Genomic DNA, 15,649 nt, shown 5'->3' with positions numbered 1-15,649 from the left:
AGAAAGTTTCCTTTACAAATATGCAAGTGTTTGTTTTACAGGTTTATTTGATCAGTGTATTATTTTAACATTCAGTGGTTAACACACGGTTTCAGCTTCTGTTATTCTTGTGGACAAGTAAAAGAGTTCTGTCCAGAAAAAGAAACAAATTTAGGAAAACACTTCTGTTTACCATACAGCTGACCAAGTTGCACACCTGATTTGAAGAGCGTCACTGGCTCTTGGGCTTGGCCTCGTTCTGACCTAGATTATTTGTCTTGCTTGTGTTAATCAATCTCGTGCAGCATATAGAAGTGATTTATTAAAACCTTTCCATCAAATACACATCTCTGCACGTGGTGTGTTAAACTCAGTGGGAGGGGGCCCTGGCAGATCAGCCTCCTCTGATGATTGAAACCTGAATTCTTCATTCTGGGTTAAGACTTAGCCCTGGCAAATAGGTTTTTGAATTGGTATAAATCTAGGACTGTCTCCTCATTTTTATGGTGGCTTTTTGACCTGTTAGAGGATGCTTCTTCATAGAAAGGAGAAAATCTTTCCCTACAGTTTTAACAAACTTTGGTTGAAGTCTGATGTTTTCCAAGTGATACAACTGATAGGTGCTAAGGTTATTTAACACACATAAAAATCGTGGATTCAATCTCCCACCCTTTCTCTCTTTTGATTTTTTTTTTAGTGCAACGTCCTTGGGAATAATCTTAAAGATCTGGTGGATAAATATCAACACTACGAAGAGACTTCATGTGGACTTCTTTCTGGGCTCCAGGCCTTTGAGGTCACAGCGAGCAAACACTTATCTGAACCCATTGCTGTGGACCCTAAAAATCTGCAAAGGCAGTTGGAAGAGACCAAGGTAAAAAAAACAAAAAAGAGAGAAAAGAGAGACATCCATCCAGGCCGTCAGTAGTCCTACTGAAACCCTTCCTCTTTCCCACATTTCTGGGGTAGTTTCACCTGGGGAAGGGGACAAAGGATGGGACACAAACACTGTCCCTCCAGAGGGCGTTATGACCAGTTCTCCACAGTCCGTTTCTCTTTCTAATGAGATGGCTTTGTCCACGGTTGTTTCACTGCCTTGACATTGCTGTCCTGGCTGTTTCCTGCATCCCCCTGCTCCTTCCTCCCAAACAAGAACCAGTATTGTCTGGACCACTTGTTTATCTTCATACTTATTTATTTTGTTCATTGTCTTTCTCTTCAGTTAGAATTAAGCTCTGTGAGGGCAGATGTTTTTGTCTGTTTTTGTCATTGTTGTATCCCCAGCACCTGGCTCCTAGTAGGTACTCAGTAAATACTTGTTCAAGAATGGACAGGAGGAAGGGAGGAAGGGATCTCACTGCCACATTCAGCACCGAGGACCAGGATTGGTGTTCCTCTCGAGTAGCCCCATGATTCTTGGAGATACAATCTTCAATTATTACCCAGCACGGTTCTCAAGACGTCTACCTGCTCTTATAAAAATGCAGGCTTAATGTGGGAATTACCTAATTGTGCAGGTCTCAAGCCATACCCACAGTGGCAGAGAGGATCTCTAGTCTATTTCTTACATTTAAGTGTATTTTAAAATCCTAAAGTAAGGGAAGATAATTTTTGAAATATTTTATTCTTAATTCCACATGACCAATAATTTTGAGTTTGAAAGTTTCATTTCATAAATCTATTCTGTGATTCCTTTTGGCATGTGGGCAGCAGTAGCTTGTTGCTGCCAGAGCTAGACAGTAAACACTGCATTGTCAGTTAAACAACGGCCCTTCAGAATTCATTTGCATCTGTTAGTTACAGTCAAAAATCAGTGCTGTGTTGTTAACAAGGAAAACCCTACTGAGTGAGCTTAACATGAGGTATTGCCTGAGACTCGAGACTTCTGGCTAGAAGAGAGCTAAATCATACCGTGGGGTGAAATGTGGCAGGTTAAGACCCAGGCAGAGAGAAGGGGGATGGAAGCAAGGGATGAAAGTGTCAGATGAAGGAGGGAGGAGACGCGTGGGGAGGTGAAGCAGTGGTTGGGCACTGCTTCTTTCTGGGGCTGGACAGTTTACCCATCCCTGCATTAGGCATCAGGCAGGTGTCCTGGGCCAGGTCAGCATCCCCACATTGATACAGCCTCCTAGGGGTTTCCTCCCTCCTTTGGATGTGCATTTTCAGTTCCGGGTTTTTTGTTTCTTTGTTTTGTTTCTCTCTCTTTTCCACAAGCACAAGAACACATCTGACTTAAGTTTTCACTTCCCACTTGATTACTTGTCCAAGGACAGTCTACGTGGTGGGGGCAGAGGGAATGCTGTGACATAAAGGCCATTATTTTGGTAGGAAATGCCAATACCTTAAAATGATGATCAAGATTACTTATACAGGCATACATCATGTTTGGTTCCAGACCACTGCAATAAAGCAAACATCGCAATAAAGCGAGTCACACACATTTTTTGTTTCCCAGTTCATATAGAAGTTATGTTTACACTATACTGTAGTCTATTAAGTATGCAATAGCATTATGTCTAAAAAACAACATACGTACCTTAATGAAAAAAATGCTTTACTGCTAAAAAAATGCCAACCATCATCTGAACTTTCAGCAAGTTGTAATTTTTTTGTTGGTGGAGGGTCTTGTAAAAAATGTAATATCTGCAACGCACAGTAAAGGGAAGTGCAGTAAAACGAGGTATGCCTGTATTACATTTAACTAGGAAGTTAGGTATTTTTAATATAGGAAAGTGTATAAAATAGAAATAGCACATTTTAAGTTAGATCTGTATTAGGAAACTGATTATATCCTATATGAAAGTAATTTTCATCTAACTGGAGCCGAAGACAAAACCCCTAAAGAATGCTGTGGTTTTTTAGTTAAACAGACACGTGGGTTAATTATAAAACAGAGGAATACTTACTTGGTGTGTGCAGCAGGAGAAGATTCCTCTGGTCCTAAGGCAGCCAAAGAAACGTAAAAAGAGAGCAAAGTCTCAAAGGAGAATGAATTCTGATTAAGCCACAGCATAATTTAAAAAGTTAAACGTGCAATTAAAGTTGTTCTGGCATAGGTGCATATTTCCTTGCACATGATCTCAGCATGTAGTGAGGGTAAATTTTTACGAGGATTAGGTAGTCTCCATTTCCTTCATTTTTATTAAAATTTTACAATTATTTTCCTTTTAACAATAATATAAACACAGAAGACTACCACACAAAAAAACCCAGTCTTTTCTACATTTACAATATTAACTTCTACTTGTATTCTCCTGTATAGTAAATGTCATTTGGGGGCACTCAGTTGTTGCATTTGAAATATTTCTGTCCAGCAGCATGTTTATTATTCGAAGAGCTGTTAGCTATGTTGTCAGCAGTCTGCTGCCACTGAGCTATAATGAAACTCTTCAAGATCTGATTCCAGGGAAATCAGTAGACAAAACAAGATTTTAGCCCCATATGAGGCACAGAAAGACAGGATTCTGGGACCACTCTCTAGGCTTGAGTTTGGGACTAGGCATGGGGCTGGCTCACACTGACCGACAGTGTCCACCTTGCAGGCTTGCACTGATCTCTGGGGTAGTGGCTGTTAAGTTAGGAAACTTTTATGAGCAAGTCAAGGGCCCACAGCTTTGTAAACTTCACCCTTTCTTGGTCCAGGCAAGGAGACCAAGGTCATCATCTTGCAGTATTCCTTGTCACAAATGCTTCTTTCATGTTTTGATTTCATTGAAACCCATTAAAAACAATATATGGTACCCATTTGAATAATTTACAGTTTTGTTCCAAAGTAGTGCTAGATACCACTACTGTGGCTAAATTAATCTGATATGTGTTAGGAATTAAAACCGCTGACTCTCCTGAACATAATTATGGAAAGAAAAGGCATTGGATGTTTCCAAGAGAAGATGTGAAGAAGAGATACTTCTTTTATAACCCATTTCTAGGTTTTAAGGTGGTAGGTAGGGCCATCTTTGGTACTGGATGCTTTTGTAGAACCATGATAACTTTTACATATATTTATTCATTCGGTAGACATTTATGGTTTGGCCCATTGTTAGGTTTTGTGAAGATGCAAAGATGTTAAAACACTGCCTCTGCCCTTGGGGAACCCCCATTCTAAAAAAATATTTTTTTGGAGTACCCCAACCTTATTTCATCTCCTAAGTAACCATGAGATGTGAGTAAGCTGTCCCTGTGCTTAGATTTCAGTCTGGTTCTAAGTAAAGTGTCTGTCTTGAGGAATTTCTTATAGTTTCTGTAACTAAGCCTCTGGGAGAGGTTCCCAAACAGATCCCCTCTGATGCAGATTCTTTGGCATCTTGGAACAACTGTAGGATCTGGTATTCAGATCACAGATCCCATGTTGACCATAGTTTGGGGGCTTTTTGACATATGCACACTGCCTGGATGTCATCACAATTTCTTGGATATGAAAATATTAGTTGTGGAAATTTTTGCCATTGGCTTTAGGCATTTATTTTAGTTTGAAATGAAGGCTTAAATAGAAGACATACTTTTTAGATCTTACACCTGATATCTTCACTTATTTACTCTTTCATTTGCTCATTTATTCCAGAGACTTTTTATGGGCTTCCTATATGCCAAGTACTGTGCTAGGCAGTGATACCAGAAAGCCTGGTAGGATGAAATCCTAGTTTTCAAGGAGGTTACAGTTTGATAGAAGAGGCAAATAAATCTGGTAATATTTGCAGAGTGCTTGTGGGAGCGCCTGGGGACTTTGAACTGGGGGTGAGAAGAAAGTTAGGAAGGCTTCCCGGCTAAATATTAAGGGGTAAATAAGAGCTAGGCTCAGGATGATGGGGGTAGGTTACATGAGAAGGTTGGTATATAGAGATGTTAAGACATTGGGTCCAGCATGAGCAGATAGCTAAGAAATGTTTTTCGACATTTCTAGAAGAGGTGGTGGAGAAAGATGAGATTGAAGATAGAATTAAGGAGTAGATTTCATTGGACCTTTTATAGCGTGCTCAAATCTTCACCTTTATTATGAAGGCAATGGGAAGCTACTGCAAGATTTTGAAGAGGGGAGTGATATAGTCAGATATGTATTTTACATAAAACAGGGGCCTATATCAGATAAGAGACTGGAGGCAGAGAACACAGTTAGGATGCTTTTTTCAGGTGAACGAGAGATTATCCTGCAGTCATCCAGAGCCACCAAGCAGAGGTCCTATTTAAAAAACTAAACTAGTCAGGTTGCTGGTTGACTTGAAGGTGGAAAGGAGGGTTGAGAGAAGGTTTCAGAGGAGCCTCAGGTTTACTGCTTTGGTAGTAAGATGCAACCCCAGGAGGAAGTACAAGTGTAGGTTTTTGAATTTGGAGTGACTGTTTACACACAGATGGAAACATTCAAGAAGTATTTGGAAACCTGGGCCCACGGCCAGGGTTGAGTTCATCTACAGTTGGGCGTATGGGAATTTGCATTTGAAACCCAAATGCTAGACTAGAAGAGGAGCTCGCATACGTCAAGTGGAAAGAAAGCCAAGCATAGGGCCATGTGGCCAGTCGGCCTACTTGGACAGAGACGTGTCAGAGGTGTTAGGAATGCAGGGCTGAACTTCTGGAAGACCTGTCCACGGTTCCTGCTGTACCTCCTTTCTTCTTGTTGAACTGCATCTGCCTACTCAGAGAAGTGCTGGGGCCTCTATTCAGCAAATTCAAGGTTGCGTTATCTTTTCTGAAGCAGATGACTCTGTTAGCCTTTCCACTTTCTCTTTTCCTGTAAACTTTGGGGGCAGAATTATTCTAGGCCATTTCCATCCCTGATAGAGTTTGTTTTCTTCTCTGCCTCATTTACGTCTAAGTGCTCGCCGTGATTCTGTATGGCCTCCTTCTTGGGTATTTCTGTGCTTTCTCCTCTGGCAGCCTTATCTTGCTTCTTGACTTCCACAGCTTTGTGTCTAGTTCCAGGCTGTGTTCAGTCTCCTCTGTTTCCAGCTTTGCTCTTTCTTTCTCTGTGAGTGTCCTAAAAGCACATTGAAGTCATGAATTCCCAGACTCTCCTTTGCTCCTAAACTTGCTCCCACTTTTGCATACGATTTCTGTTAATTACCTGGGCTCAAAAAGTTTGGGCACTTCTCTTAGCTCCTCTTTCATTAGTTCCTGCCCTCTCAAGCAGTGGTGTCCAGTAGAACATTCCGTGATGGTGAAAATGTTCTATCATCTGCTCTGTCCAACATGGTGACCGCTAGTCACATCTGGCTACTTAGCGCTTGAAATGGAGCTAGTACAACTGAGGAATTGAATTTTTAATTTTATTTGATTTCAATTAATTTAAATTTAAAAAGCCCCTAGTAGTTGGTGGCTAGCATATTGGACAGCACAGCTTTAGATAACCTGTGATGAAGTCCTGTGGCTTCTTCCCAACTCCTTTACCAATTCTACTTTCCCAGCCCAGAGGGGCCCTCTCTACTTTCTGACTGCTGACGTTGCCCCTGAACTGGCGTATCTGCTTCCTTTCTTCCCCATTTAATTGCTCCCACACGGTGCTACAGATTAAGCCTTCTCATAAGATAGCTCTGAGCATGTCAGTCCCTTACTCAAAAGCCTTGAACAATTCCCCGTTGCTAAAGGACAAAAGATAAACTCTTTAGCCTGGCCTTGGAGGCCTTTCCAGTCCTATTCCGTTTACTCACCCTTACACGTTCTCAAACTGAATGAGACCCTCGCCTCCTCTTCTCATGCTTCTATCCTCATCTTGTTCTTTCTGTTTGTTCTACAGAGAAATGTTCTCTCTCTCCACTTCTGTGTGCCAAATCCACACTGTCTTCTCTTCAGGGCCCAACTCAATCCCACCCCATGGAGGTGGCCCTCATTTTCCTCCTCTTATCCCTCCTCTCAACTCCCGGCAGCACTTTCTCTTGCTCGCCTTTGGTGTTAACCGCTTCCTGCCATAGACTATGGGGTCCCTGTGGGTAAGCTTCGCATATGTGTGATTTTTGTATTTTCACACAACGTAGCAAGGTTTTTGAATTTGTTAGACATTAAGTAACATTTTTTGAATTAAGAGAAATAGATAAGACTCAGTATTGAGTCAGGATCCTTAATTATCTCCTGACCTGGAGTCAGAAATGGTTCCGAAGGTTTTTTGTTGTTTGCTTGTTCTCTCTGTTTTCTGGTGGTAGTGGTGGTATCGTGCAAGGCCTAGAAAGGGAATTATGCTAAGGGTAGAGGATTGTAGGGCCAGGAATCAGGCCAGTTATCATGAACATACGCTCAAGCGTTTATTTCAAGAGTGAATTTGTATTATCCCGACTGGCTGATGCTTTTGCTGATGTTCCTGTAAGTGGCCTTATTCTGAGAAGTCTAGAGTAAGTGTATAATGACAAAAAGTTTACTCTGTCCAATTTAACTTTATCTTATTGTGTATCATTTTATTCGTACTGGAAACCTGTTCTTTAGTCCTATTGAGTATAATCGAAGGATTTCATCCTCCAGGCTCTGCAAGGACAGATATCAAGTCAGCAGGTCGCTGTAGAGAAACTGAAGAAAACGGCTGAAGTGCTTCTGGATGCCAGGGGATCTTTGCTTCCAGCCAAGAATGATATCCAGAAAACACTGGGTAAGTGTTGCCTGTCTCACAGGTACATTCTAAATGAAGGCGTTCGGATGGATAGGGAGAAAGCCTTCTCTGGCATATATGGTATGACTTCTGTCTTCATTGTGAAATGGTGCTTCTCAACCCGGAAGAAGGTGTGCCTTCTTGGCCAGGTGTATTAGAATCTCGGGAGTGGGGGCTATGTAGTTTGGAAAGAGTCTATTTAAATTTAAATTTAAATTTTATATTTTGAAAATGTAACAAAAATTCTTCATGTAATATTCAGCACAGAAAGTAGAACTTAAGATTCTCTTGGTTGATGGGATTGGGCACAGCTAGACTCTCAACCTGTGGCCAAAACGGACTCTCTGAGTTTATCAAAAGCAGGAGTGTGGGTTTAAGAGGCTAAGAGAAGTGCTTTAAAACGGTGTCCCCACTTCTCCATTTTCTAGAATTCTTTGGTCTCACAGCGTTCCAGTTACTCCAGTTCTTCAGCGATGCTAGATCCAGGCATAATGGCGCCTGTGCGCCCCTCACGTGGGCGTGGTGCGTTTCTTGAGAGAAGAGCTATTCTTACTGCTCTTTGTATTTACTCACAGGATTTAGTTTATACTACATGCCCTGTGAATTATTAATAAATGTTATTGACTGTCTTATTGCATTTTTTGTTTTGACTTTGCCACTTTTCATAATATTTCATGTGTGGTTTGAGGAGATTATGTATTTGTGTGTGTGAAATAAAAAACTTAACACAGCAGATGATTAGACATATGCGTCACCCCAAAGAGAGCATGGATTTACATCTGAGTAGAAATTTTAGATGAAGAGGAAGATGAAACTTGACTCTTCTGAAACCACTCTGTGGTTGGGAAAATTTTTTTTCATTCTTACAGACATTGAAACTTTCTTTGGTCATGCACCCCCTGAAGTGATTTTTAACATGTGCCCTCAAAGATGCATGTATATTTATAAATTATGTACACATATTTCTGTCTTATCATATTATGAGTATTGTAATTATAAAACACACAAAATATAAAATTTTAAAGTGTTGGATAAAAATATGACTGGAAGTTCTGACGTTTTGTTCCTGTGCCCACTGCCCCGTCTTGACATCCCACATCGGCAACCACTGCCGTGAGAACTTGGTATATGGATTTGGAGGAGAAAGAAAGACTATCTGTATTTCTGTTATTTGGAGAGGCATTTTGATATTTTTCCCATTGTTAATTGTACATAGTTTTACTTTTATTTGTTTAAAATCCATATGCTACATTATTTTAAGACTTTAGAACCTCTCTCTGCCACAATTTTCTAAGAATATGTGAAAACATATTTAAGATTTAAAGGAGTTTCTCCAAGATCTGACTTCTAAGGAAACCAACAACTTAAATAACATTCTTATAATAAATTTTGTTTTGTATCTTTTTCTAAAATGATTTTTAGTTACTAAAATCAAGAAACACTTCAGTGACAATATTTTCTCACTAAGTAGTGCAAAAATAAACAGAAACACTCAAAATGCGTTAAGTTTATTAAAATGGCTGACTTTGCATGGGAAGTCACTTGCCACGGCTGAACAGAGAGCTGATGTTACCTTGTGGATGCACAGAGTCGCCCGTTTGAGATGCAGCTCACCTGCCAATCACGAACTGCGATTCAGAGTCTCTGCTCTTGTGACTTTCATACTCTGGCTCGTATTTGACCCTGCTGCTTGTTTCCTCTGCTGACAGCATCTTGGTGCATGGGCACATATTAAATGCTCTCCCCTCTCCCATCAGCGTTCTCAGGGGCTTCACCGTGTTTCAGCGACAGGAGCACCATTGTCTCTTTACATCGTCTAAACTTAACCCCTCTATTCAGTGAAAATTTGTCAAACTGTTTTCTCATGATATAATATTAGAACAGTCAAAGAGAAATACTGTTTGTTTATATGGTTTATGTTCCATGGGCCAAACACAAGCATATAAGATATTGCATTTCTAGAGAGATGTTTCAGGTCAAAGTTTTCTTCTACTGAAGCATTCTGCAATGTATCACACTAAAGCGTTCAGAAAGAATTAAATGCTTTTCAAGTTATTGGACAATAAGTGATAAATTGATGATTAAAAACAGGTTGTTTTCCAGAGAGAGAGAGATGAATACATTAAAAACAATTGTTCTTTGAACTTCTCATTGGTCTTGTTACCATGCAAAGGGCATGGTCTGCCGGCTGTGACACAAAAGCCATTCGTCAAGAGGCAAGATGGTGACAGAGAAAGGGCATTGAGCTAGTAAACTGGAAGATGGTGGAGTAGCATCCTAAGGAACCACCTTAAGGGAGTCTCAGAATCTTGAAGCAGTTGTATAGGCCAGTGGGTTAGGGGAAGGGGTTAGGAATGTTGACCCTCTGGAGTTACAGGCTGGAAGCTGCCACACCAGATAGACTCTGTCTGGGGGTCAGCACATTCCTTAGGCACTCAAAAGAGCAAAGTCATCGTTTTATCACAGATGGGAGGTACATATACAAGCAGGGGTCATAAAATCTACAGAGCAGGTAGATCTCCTGGAGGGTGCATATCCAGCTGGGCTAGTTTGTCAGAGGTCATTCAAAGTTACAATATGGTTTCTTTTATGCAATATGGCTTCCCTTATGTCAACTTTGTGTTGAACCAGTATCAGTCTGCAGTATAAAATGTAGGATGTTAAAATATAGAGCTTTATATCCGAATGGAAACTAGGCCAGAAAGGTTTTTTTTTTTTTTCTTTTAGCTTCTTAAGTCTTTAGAATTGAAAGTAAAGCTAATCTCATCTGAGATAGATCAACCTGTTAACCTTGTTTATTTTTCCCTTTGCTATTAAACATTTCAAATAAATTCAATTTATGTAAATTTTAGAAGCGTTGTCTCAACCTTCTTTATTTTAAGTGAATTTTCGTTGGTGTCTATTTTCTCAATACATTTGCATCTGCCAATTCCTGTGCATTTGAGTACTTTGCTTAGGGTGTGAAGGATGAGAAAAATTTAATATGTGTGTGTGTATGTGAGAGAGATAATTTTTATGTGTAAAGGTTAATTCTTGATAAATCTTTATAACTGTGTCTTGTTCTTTGAGAATAGCTGTGTATGATTGTCATCTTTTTCTTTTTTCCATATGGTTATCAAGTGTGGCTCATTTGTAGTGTCAGATTGGGAACCAGTATTTATTGCAAAGATTAACTGTTTGGACCACTTTCATTTCTCTGGGACAATTCAAATGTTTATGCATCCAAAAATCTCTTTTCAAATGCAGATGATATATATAATATTAACTATTTATTTTAAAATTTTCGTTTTTTCATTTTCCAGTGCGATCTTTTCTTTTTTAAGATTTTACCAGTGCTCTGATTATGCATTATGAATTGGTCATTTAAACTTTTCTTTTTTCAGTTTTGGCACAAAATTTTCGTGATTCACCTTAGTGTGTTTTTGAAAAAGAGTAGGGCAAAGAGAACTTTGTGGTTAACACTTCCTGATCTCTTTGGACTAGATGACATTGTTGGCAGATATGATGATCTGTCCAAGTCTGTGAATGAACGGAATGAAAAGCTCCAGATAACCCTGACCCGCTCCCTGAGTGTGCAGGATGGCCTGGATGAAATGCTGGACTGGATGGGAAGTGTGGAAAGTTCTCTGAAAGAACAAGGCCAAGTGCCCTTAAACTCTGCTGCTCTTCAGGATATCATCAGTAAAAACATTGTAAGTGACATTTAAAAACAAAACATGTTTAAATGAAAAAAAAAAAATCCCCAACTGTTTAATAAGCTCCAAGGATGGCAAGATTTAAGATAAATTTAAGGATATAGAAAAAGAGATATTTCCTGAAAATCACTGTGGAAAGCTGTGCTTGCATGGAGGCAAATGTGTAAAATGATTTTTCTGTGAAGGAGTACGGAAAGAGCTTTGTATACTTTTCCATGAATATTAGTCCTTACAGAGGGCTTCCACATGCGTGGAGTTCTGTCTTGTTTATTGTTGCTTCAGCCGGCTGCACAGGAGGTTAATCAGATCAGTCTTGTTGTCGTCTAGCCTTTTAAAAATTAGGACCATGGATAATCCCTGGGCTCCAGCAGCTCCCAGGGGTTGCTGAGTAGCAGCCGCCTCCTGCCTCGCTCAGGCAACTTGCCAGCTGTTCTCCACTCTCCCCTGAAGAGATCTGGGGTGGAACTCCTCAAGGGATGGATCAAACTTGTCAGTCAGTCCCAACTGTTAACCTTCCTTAATCACAGGTTGTTCAAGCTGATGTTGTTATGAATAGTAATTTTTAGAAACATCACTGTAAAACGTATGTGATATTTGGTTCGTTTCAGATGCTAGAACAGGATATTGCAGGTCGTCAGAGCAGTGTAAATGCCATGAATGAAAAAGTGAAGAAATTTATGGAAACGACAGACCCATCGACCGCGTCCTCACTACAAGCCAAGATGAAGGACTTGTCTGCTCGGTTTTCAGAAGCAAGTCATAAACACAAAGAAAAACTTGCCAAAATGGAGGAGCTAAAAACCAAAGTAGAGCTCTTTGAGAACCTCTCAGAAAAGCTCCACACATTTTTAGAAACAAAAACTCAGGCTCTTACTGAGGCAGATGTGCCTGGAAAAGATGTTACTGAATTGTCTCAGTATATGCAGGTACGTCTTCTGTAATATTCACGAGGCTGATCAAGAAGTATGTTAACAGTTAAGACAAGCTCATACATTTATTAGCAGAACTGTAATTAGCCATCATCATTTTAATTGCTGATGGATTAGTAAAGATCTGTGCTTTTCTCCTTTAAAAATCTCAAATCTCATCTTCTCCTTGAACCCTTTGCTCATTGATTAGAGATGAACACCATTTCTCATGTGTACACTTTCCACATATCATAGATGATTTAAGTATCTTACGTGCCAGAACCCACAAAGAGACAGAATGCAAAGAGTGCATTTTTATTTATTTTTTTAAAGTTTTTTTGCTGAGGAAGGTTGGCCGAGCTAACATCTGTGCCAGTCTTCCTCTATTTTGTATGTGGGTCACCGCCACAGCATGGCCGTGGACAAGTGGTGTAGGTCTGCTCTAGGAGTCAAACCTGGGCTGTGGAAGTGGAGTGTGCCAAACTTAACCACTAGGCCACGGGACTGGCCCCAAGAGTATGTTTTTAAATTAAAGTTTACTGTATTCTCTTTCAATCTGCCAGCCGGCATGTTTGTTTCTATGTAGAGTACTGACCGTAGGCAGGATCATTCTTCTGTGAAATTCTGAATAGAGCCATTCTGGCCCCATACATACCTCTTGATGGAATGCCATTTGAAGATCAACTAACATCTTGTGTTGATTAAATATCTAAATGCTTTGTAGGAATCAACTTCTGAATTCTTAGAACATAAGAAAGATCTCGAAGTTTTGCAGAGTCTCTTGACGGAGGTATCCAGCCATGGCTTGCCAGGTGATAAGGCTCTGGTTTTTGAAAAAACAAATAATTTGTCAAAGAAATTCAAGGAAATGGAGGATACCATCAAAGAAAAGTAAGCACCACTTAAGAAATTGGATTTTATTCTACTTGATACTGATTAGAATGAATTATTTTTATTTACTTATATAGACACCTAAAATAGTTTTGAAAACTTGAGAATAAGCATAGGGCTGCTTTATAAGTGACTTTATATTGATAAATTTTTTCGCTATTAACATTAAGTATATTTTTGTTAAAATATTTAGGAGGGAAATTCAGTACTGCTTACATATAAGTAGAAAGCACTATGTAAGAAAAATGGTGGTGGTGGTGTATTACTGAAAATCATCTGAACTCACTCTAGTCTCTGATGCCTTTGGCAAATACCGCATTTTTATTTGCAAAGGCAGAAATGCCCTTGAAAGATAGCTTGTGGTTTATTGCTTTCTGGGTTCAATTCAGAAGCCTTGTGCAATTTCAACGTGGTTCTGGATGACCTTTTTTTGTAAAATATTTCACTTTTTAAAGAGTTGTAGATAAGACGTGACTCCATGAACAAACAAGATAACAAAGAAGAGAATGGACCTAAGTTGAGCTAAAAGCTGTACAGAGATAAGCCTTGTGACTGAACTTTCACATTTCTGATCTCATGTTAGTTTAGAATATATATCTGGTTTTGCTAAAGTTTATACAGAAGACCCCAGAAAGATAGAAAATAGTTCTCTTTAAGCTATTCTTTATTTCTTCACAATTCTCCACCTAAAACTTTTGAGTGCTGTCTGTACTAACAGAGCTCTATTTTCTATCTTGTCATGTAATATTTAATTCACATTGCGCAGAAGAGATGTTCTTGATTTTCCTAGGTAAACACTGGGTTGTTTCTTCTTTCGAATGGGTCCAATTTTACAAGCACGTTGTCCTCAGTAGTTAGTCCAGCTGCAGTGGACTCTTACGTGCCAGTATTCCACACACTTGCACGTGTGCACATGTCATCCACGTCCCAAATGTAACTGTCTCACGGCTGTTCCTCTGCGGGGCATGTGCCCTCCCTCCACCTGCTGAGCGTACAGAAGGATCCGTGTCCTTCACCTTGGAGCTTCCTGAGTATCTGTGGGAAAGGCGTCCCTTAGAACTCTGCAGTCACTAGGTCTCACCTTGTTTTTGATGACTTAAATCTGTACTTTCAAAAGCACCCAGTTTATCCATCCGCTAAAGTGACTGTAGTAAAGTGCAGAAACCACTAGGTGGCGTCGTGTTTTCCCCGTGTCAGTGATTTGTAAATGTTTCTCTTCTGGTGCTGTGCCTGCTGGCATTAAGCACCATATAAAGTGGACAGATCAAAGCTCACTGAATCTAAATAATGTTAAAACTGTTTATATAGCCTCAGAGTTTATGTAGCCTTATAGAGTGCTATTACATATGGGTTACAGATTTTTTTGCTGCTCCTGTCTTTATCTGTGGACCTTGCCTCTGAGGAATAGACAAATAGTTATTTAGTTGATTTCACTTACCACCTGTGAAGCCTTTCCTTCTGTAGCAAGGTGCTAGTGTGTGCATGGGGAAGATTTTTCCTTAATATTAAGCCTGATATGGGGATAATTATTTATTAGTAATTAGTCCTTTGGAGCATCTTTTTTCTGTGGCTTAAATTCTTCAGTGATTTTTGTTATCTAGGAAAGAAGCTGTATCTTCTTGTCAAGAACAGATGGATGCTTTCCAAGTCCTTGTTAAATCCTTGAAGTCATGGATACAAGAAACAACGGAAAGAGTTCCCATCGTGCAGCCTTCTTTTGGTGCAGAGGATTTAGGAAAATCTTTGGAAGAAACTAAGGTGAAACATTGTGTCTAATCCTAATTTGTCATTTGCATGGAGGTTAGAAGACTAATAGTGATTTGCTCTTATCTAATATCACATAAGTTAGATCCTCATGTATGTACGGTATATTTTTGTGATATTTGGAAATCATGACATGGGGTTAACAGATCCTTTTGAGGAAAGACACAAACTTTCAGTTAATTTGCTTTTTTTTAAAGGGATGTATTAGTGAGTTACTGACCTCGTACTCAAGTTTCCTTCCCCACCAAATCTCTACTTAGTTTCGGTTATTTTTTATACACTTTCTCATAATTTTAAGTAAAAGATCCTTCTGTTGAACTCAGCATTTGACTTTAGCTTGGATGTATCACTAGAACCCGTATTTGAAGATAAAACTTACCTGAATTTCTAGTACAAATGGTGGACAAGTCACCTGGCTCAAGTCGTAAAACCTGTGACCAGTTATGGCAATTCTTCCACTCCAAATTTGTGGCAGTGTGTGTTTTTAAAAATTCATTGTAATTTTGATGATTAAAAGTCACTATTATATGGAATTCTGAATCCCCACTTACTTTTTTATTGTTTCTACTACATTTCTTCTTGTAACTTGGCTGTTACGTAGCACAGTTTTCCACACTTTCAGTTGACAGTTACTTTGGAACCCAAGGCAGCCAGGACTGCCTGACTTCCACTGTAGCTAAGAGCAGAATGGAGGATGGACTGGACCCCCCTTCTCACTGCCAAGAGTGTTAACAGTCATCAGGGCTGTTGGAACAAATATGGATGATGCCTTTTTCCTCCATCCACTCCCCCACAAATCAGGAGCCACAATCATCATTGTTTTAAGATGTGTTTAAGAAATTGTA

At 39.6% G+C, this 15,649-nt stretch overlaps 1 protein-coding gene and 1 long non-coding RNA gene across 44 annotated transcripts in view; one reads left to right on the top strand and one right to left on the bottom strand.

Moving 5' to 3' along the window:
* Positions 1-15,649, top strand: part of DST (dystonin) — a 440,189-nt gene that overhangs the window by 322,357 nt on the left and 102,183 nt on the right. For all 42 annotated transcript variants that reach the window (XR_011430068.1, XR_011430067.1, XR_011430066.1 and 39 more), the window contains 6 exons: positions 677-853; positions 7,423-7,546; positions 11,030-11,238; positions 11,850-12,167; positions 12,874-13,040; positions 14,642-14,798. Coding sequence is in view for 39 of the 42 variants with exons in the window: in XM_023624291.2 (XP_023480059.1) it covers positions 677-853; positions 7,423-7,546; positions 11,030-11,238; positions 11,850-12,167; positions 12,874-13,040; positions 14,642-14,798 (1,152 nt within the window). In the remaining 3 variants the exon portion in view is untranslated. The remainder of the gene's footprint in view (positions 1-676; positions 854-7,422; positions 7,547-11,029; positions 11,239-11,849; positions 12,168-12,873; positions 13,041-14,641; positions 14,799-15,649) is intronic.
* Positions 2,321-15,488, bottom strand: LOC111769214 (uncharacterized). Of its 2 annotated transcripts, none has more exons than XR_011430085.1 (5): positions 15,356-15,488; positions 12,805-12,972; positions 2,886-2,919; positions 2,516-2,622; positions 2,321-2,378 (listed from the first exon to the last, which is right to left on the bottom strand). It is a non-coding gene; the product is annotated as an uncharacterized lncRNA (long non-coding RNA). The 2 variants fall into 2 exon arrangements; XR_011430084.1 differs by having other exon boundaries at positions 15,184-15,466.

Source organism: Equus caballus, chromosome 20, assembly GCF_041296265.1.
Source record: "Equus caballus isolate H_3958 breed thoroughbred chromosome 20, TB-T2T, whole genome shotgun sequence".
In the NCBI taxonomy this organism is placed as follows: domain Eukaryota; kingdom Metazoa; phylum Chordata; class Mammalia; order Perissodactyla; family Equidae; genus Equus; species Equus caballus.
This window is presented reverse-complemented; position numbering and strand designations above follow the sequence as displayed.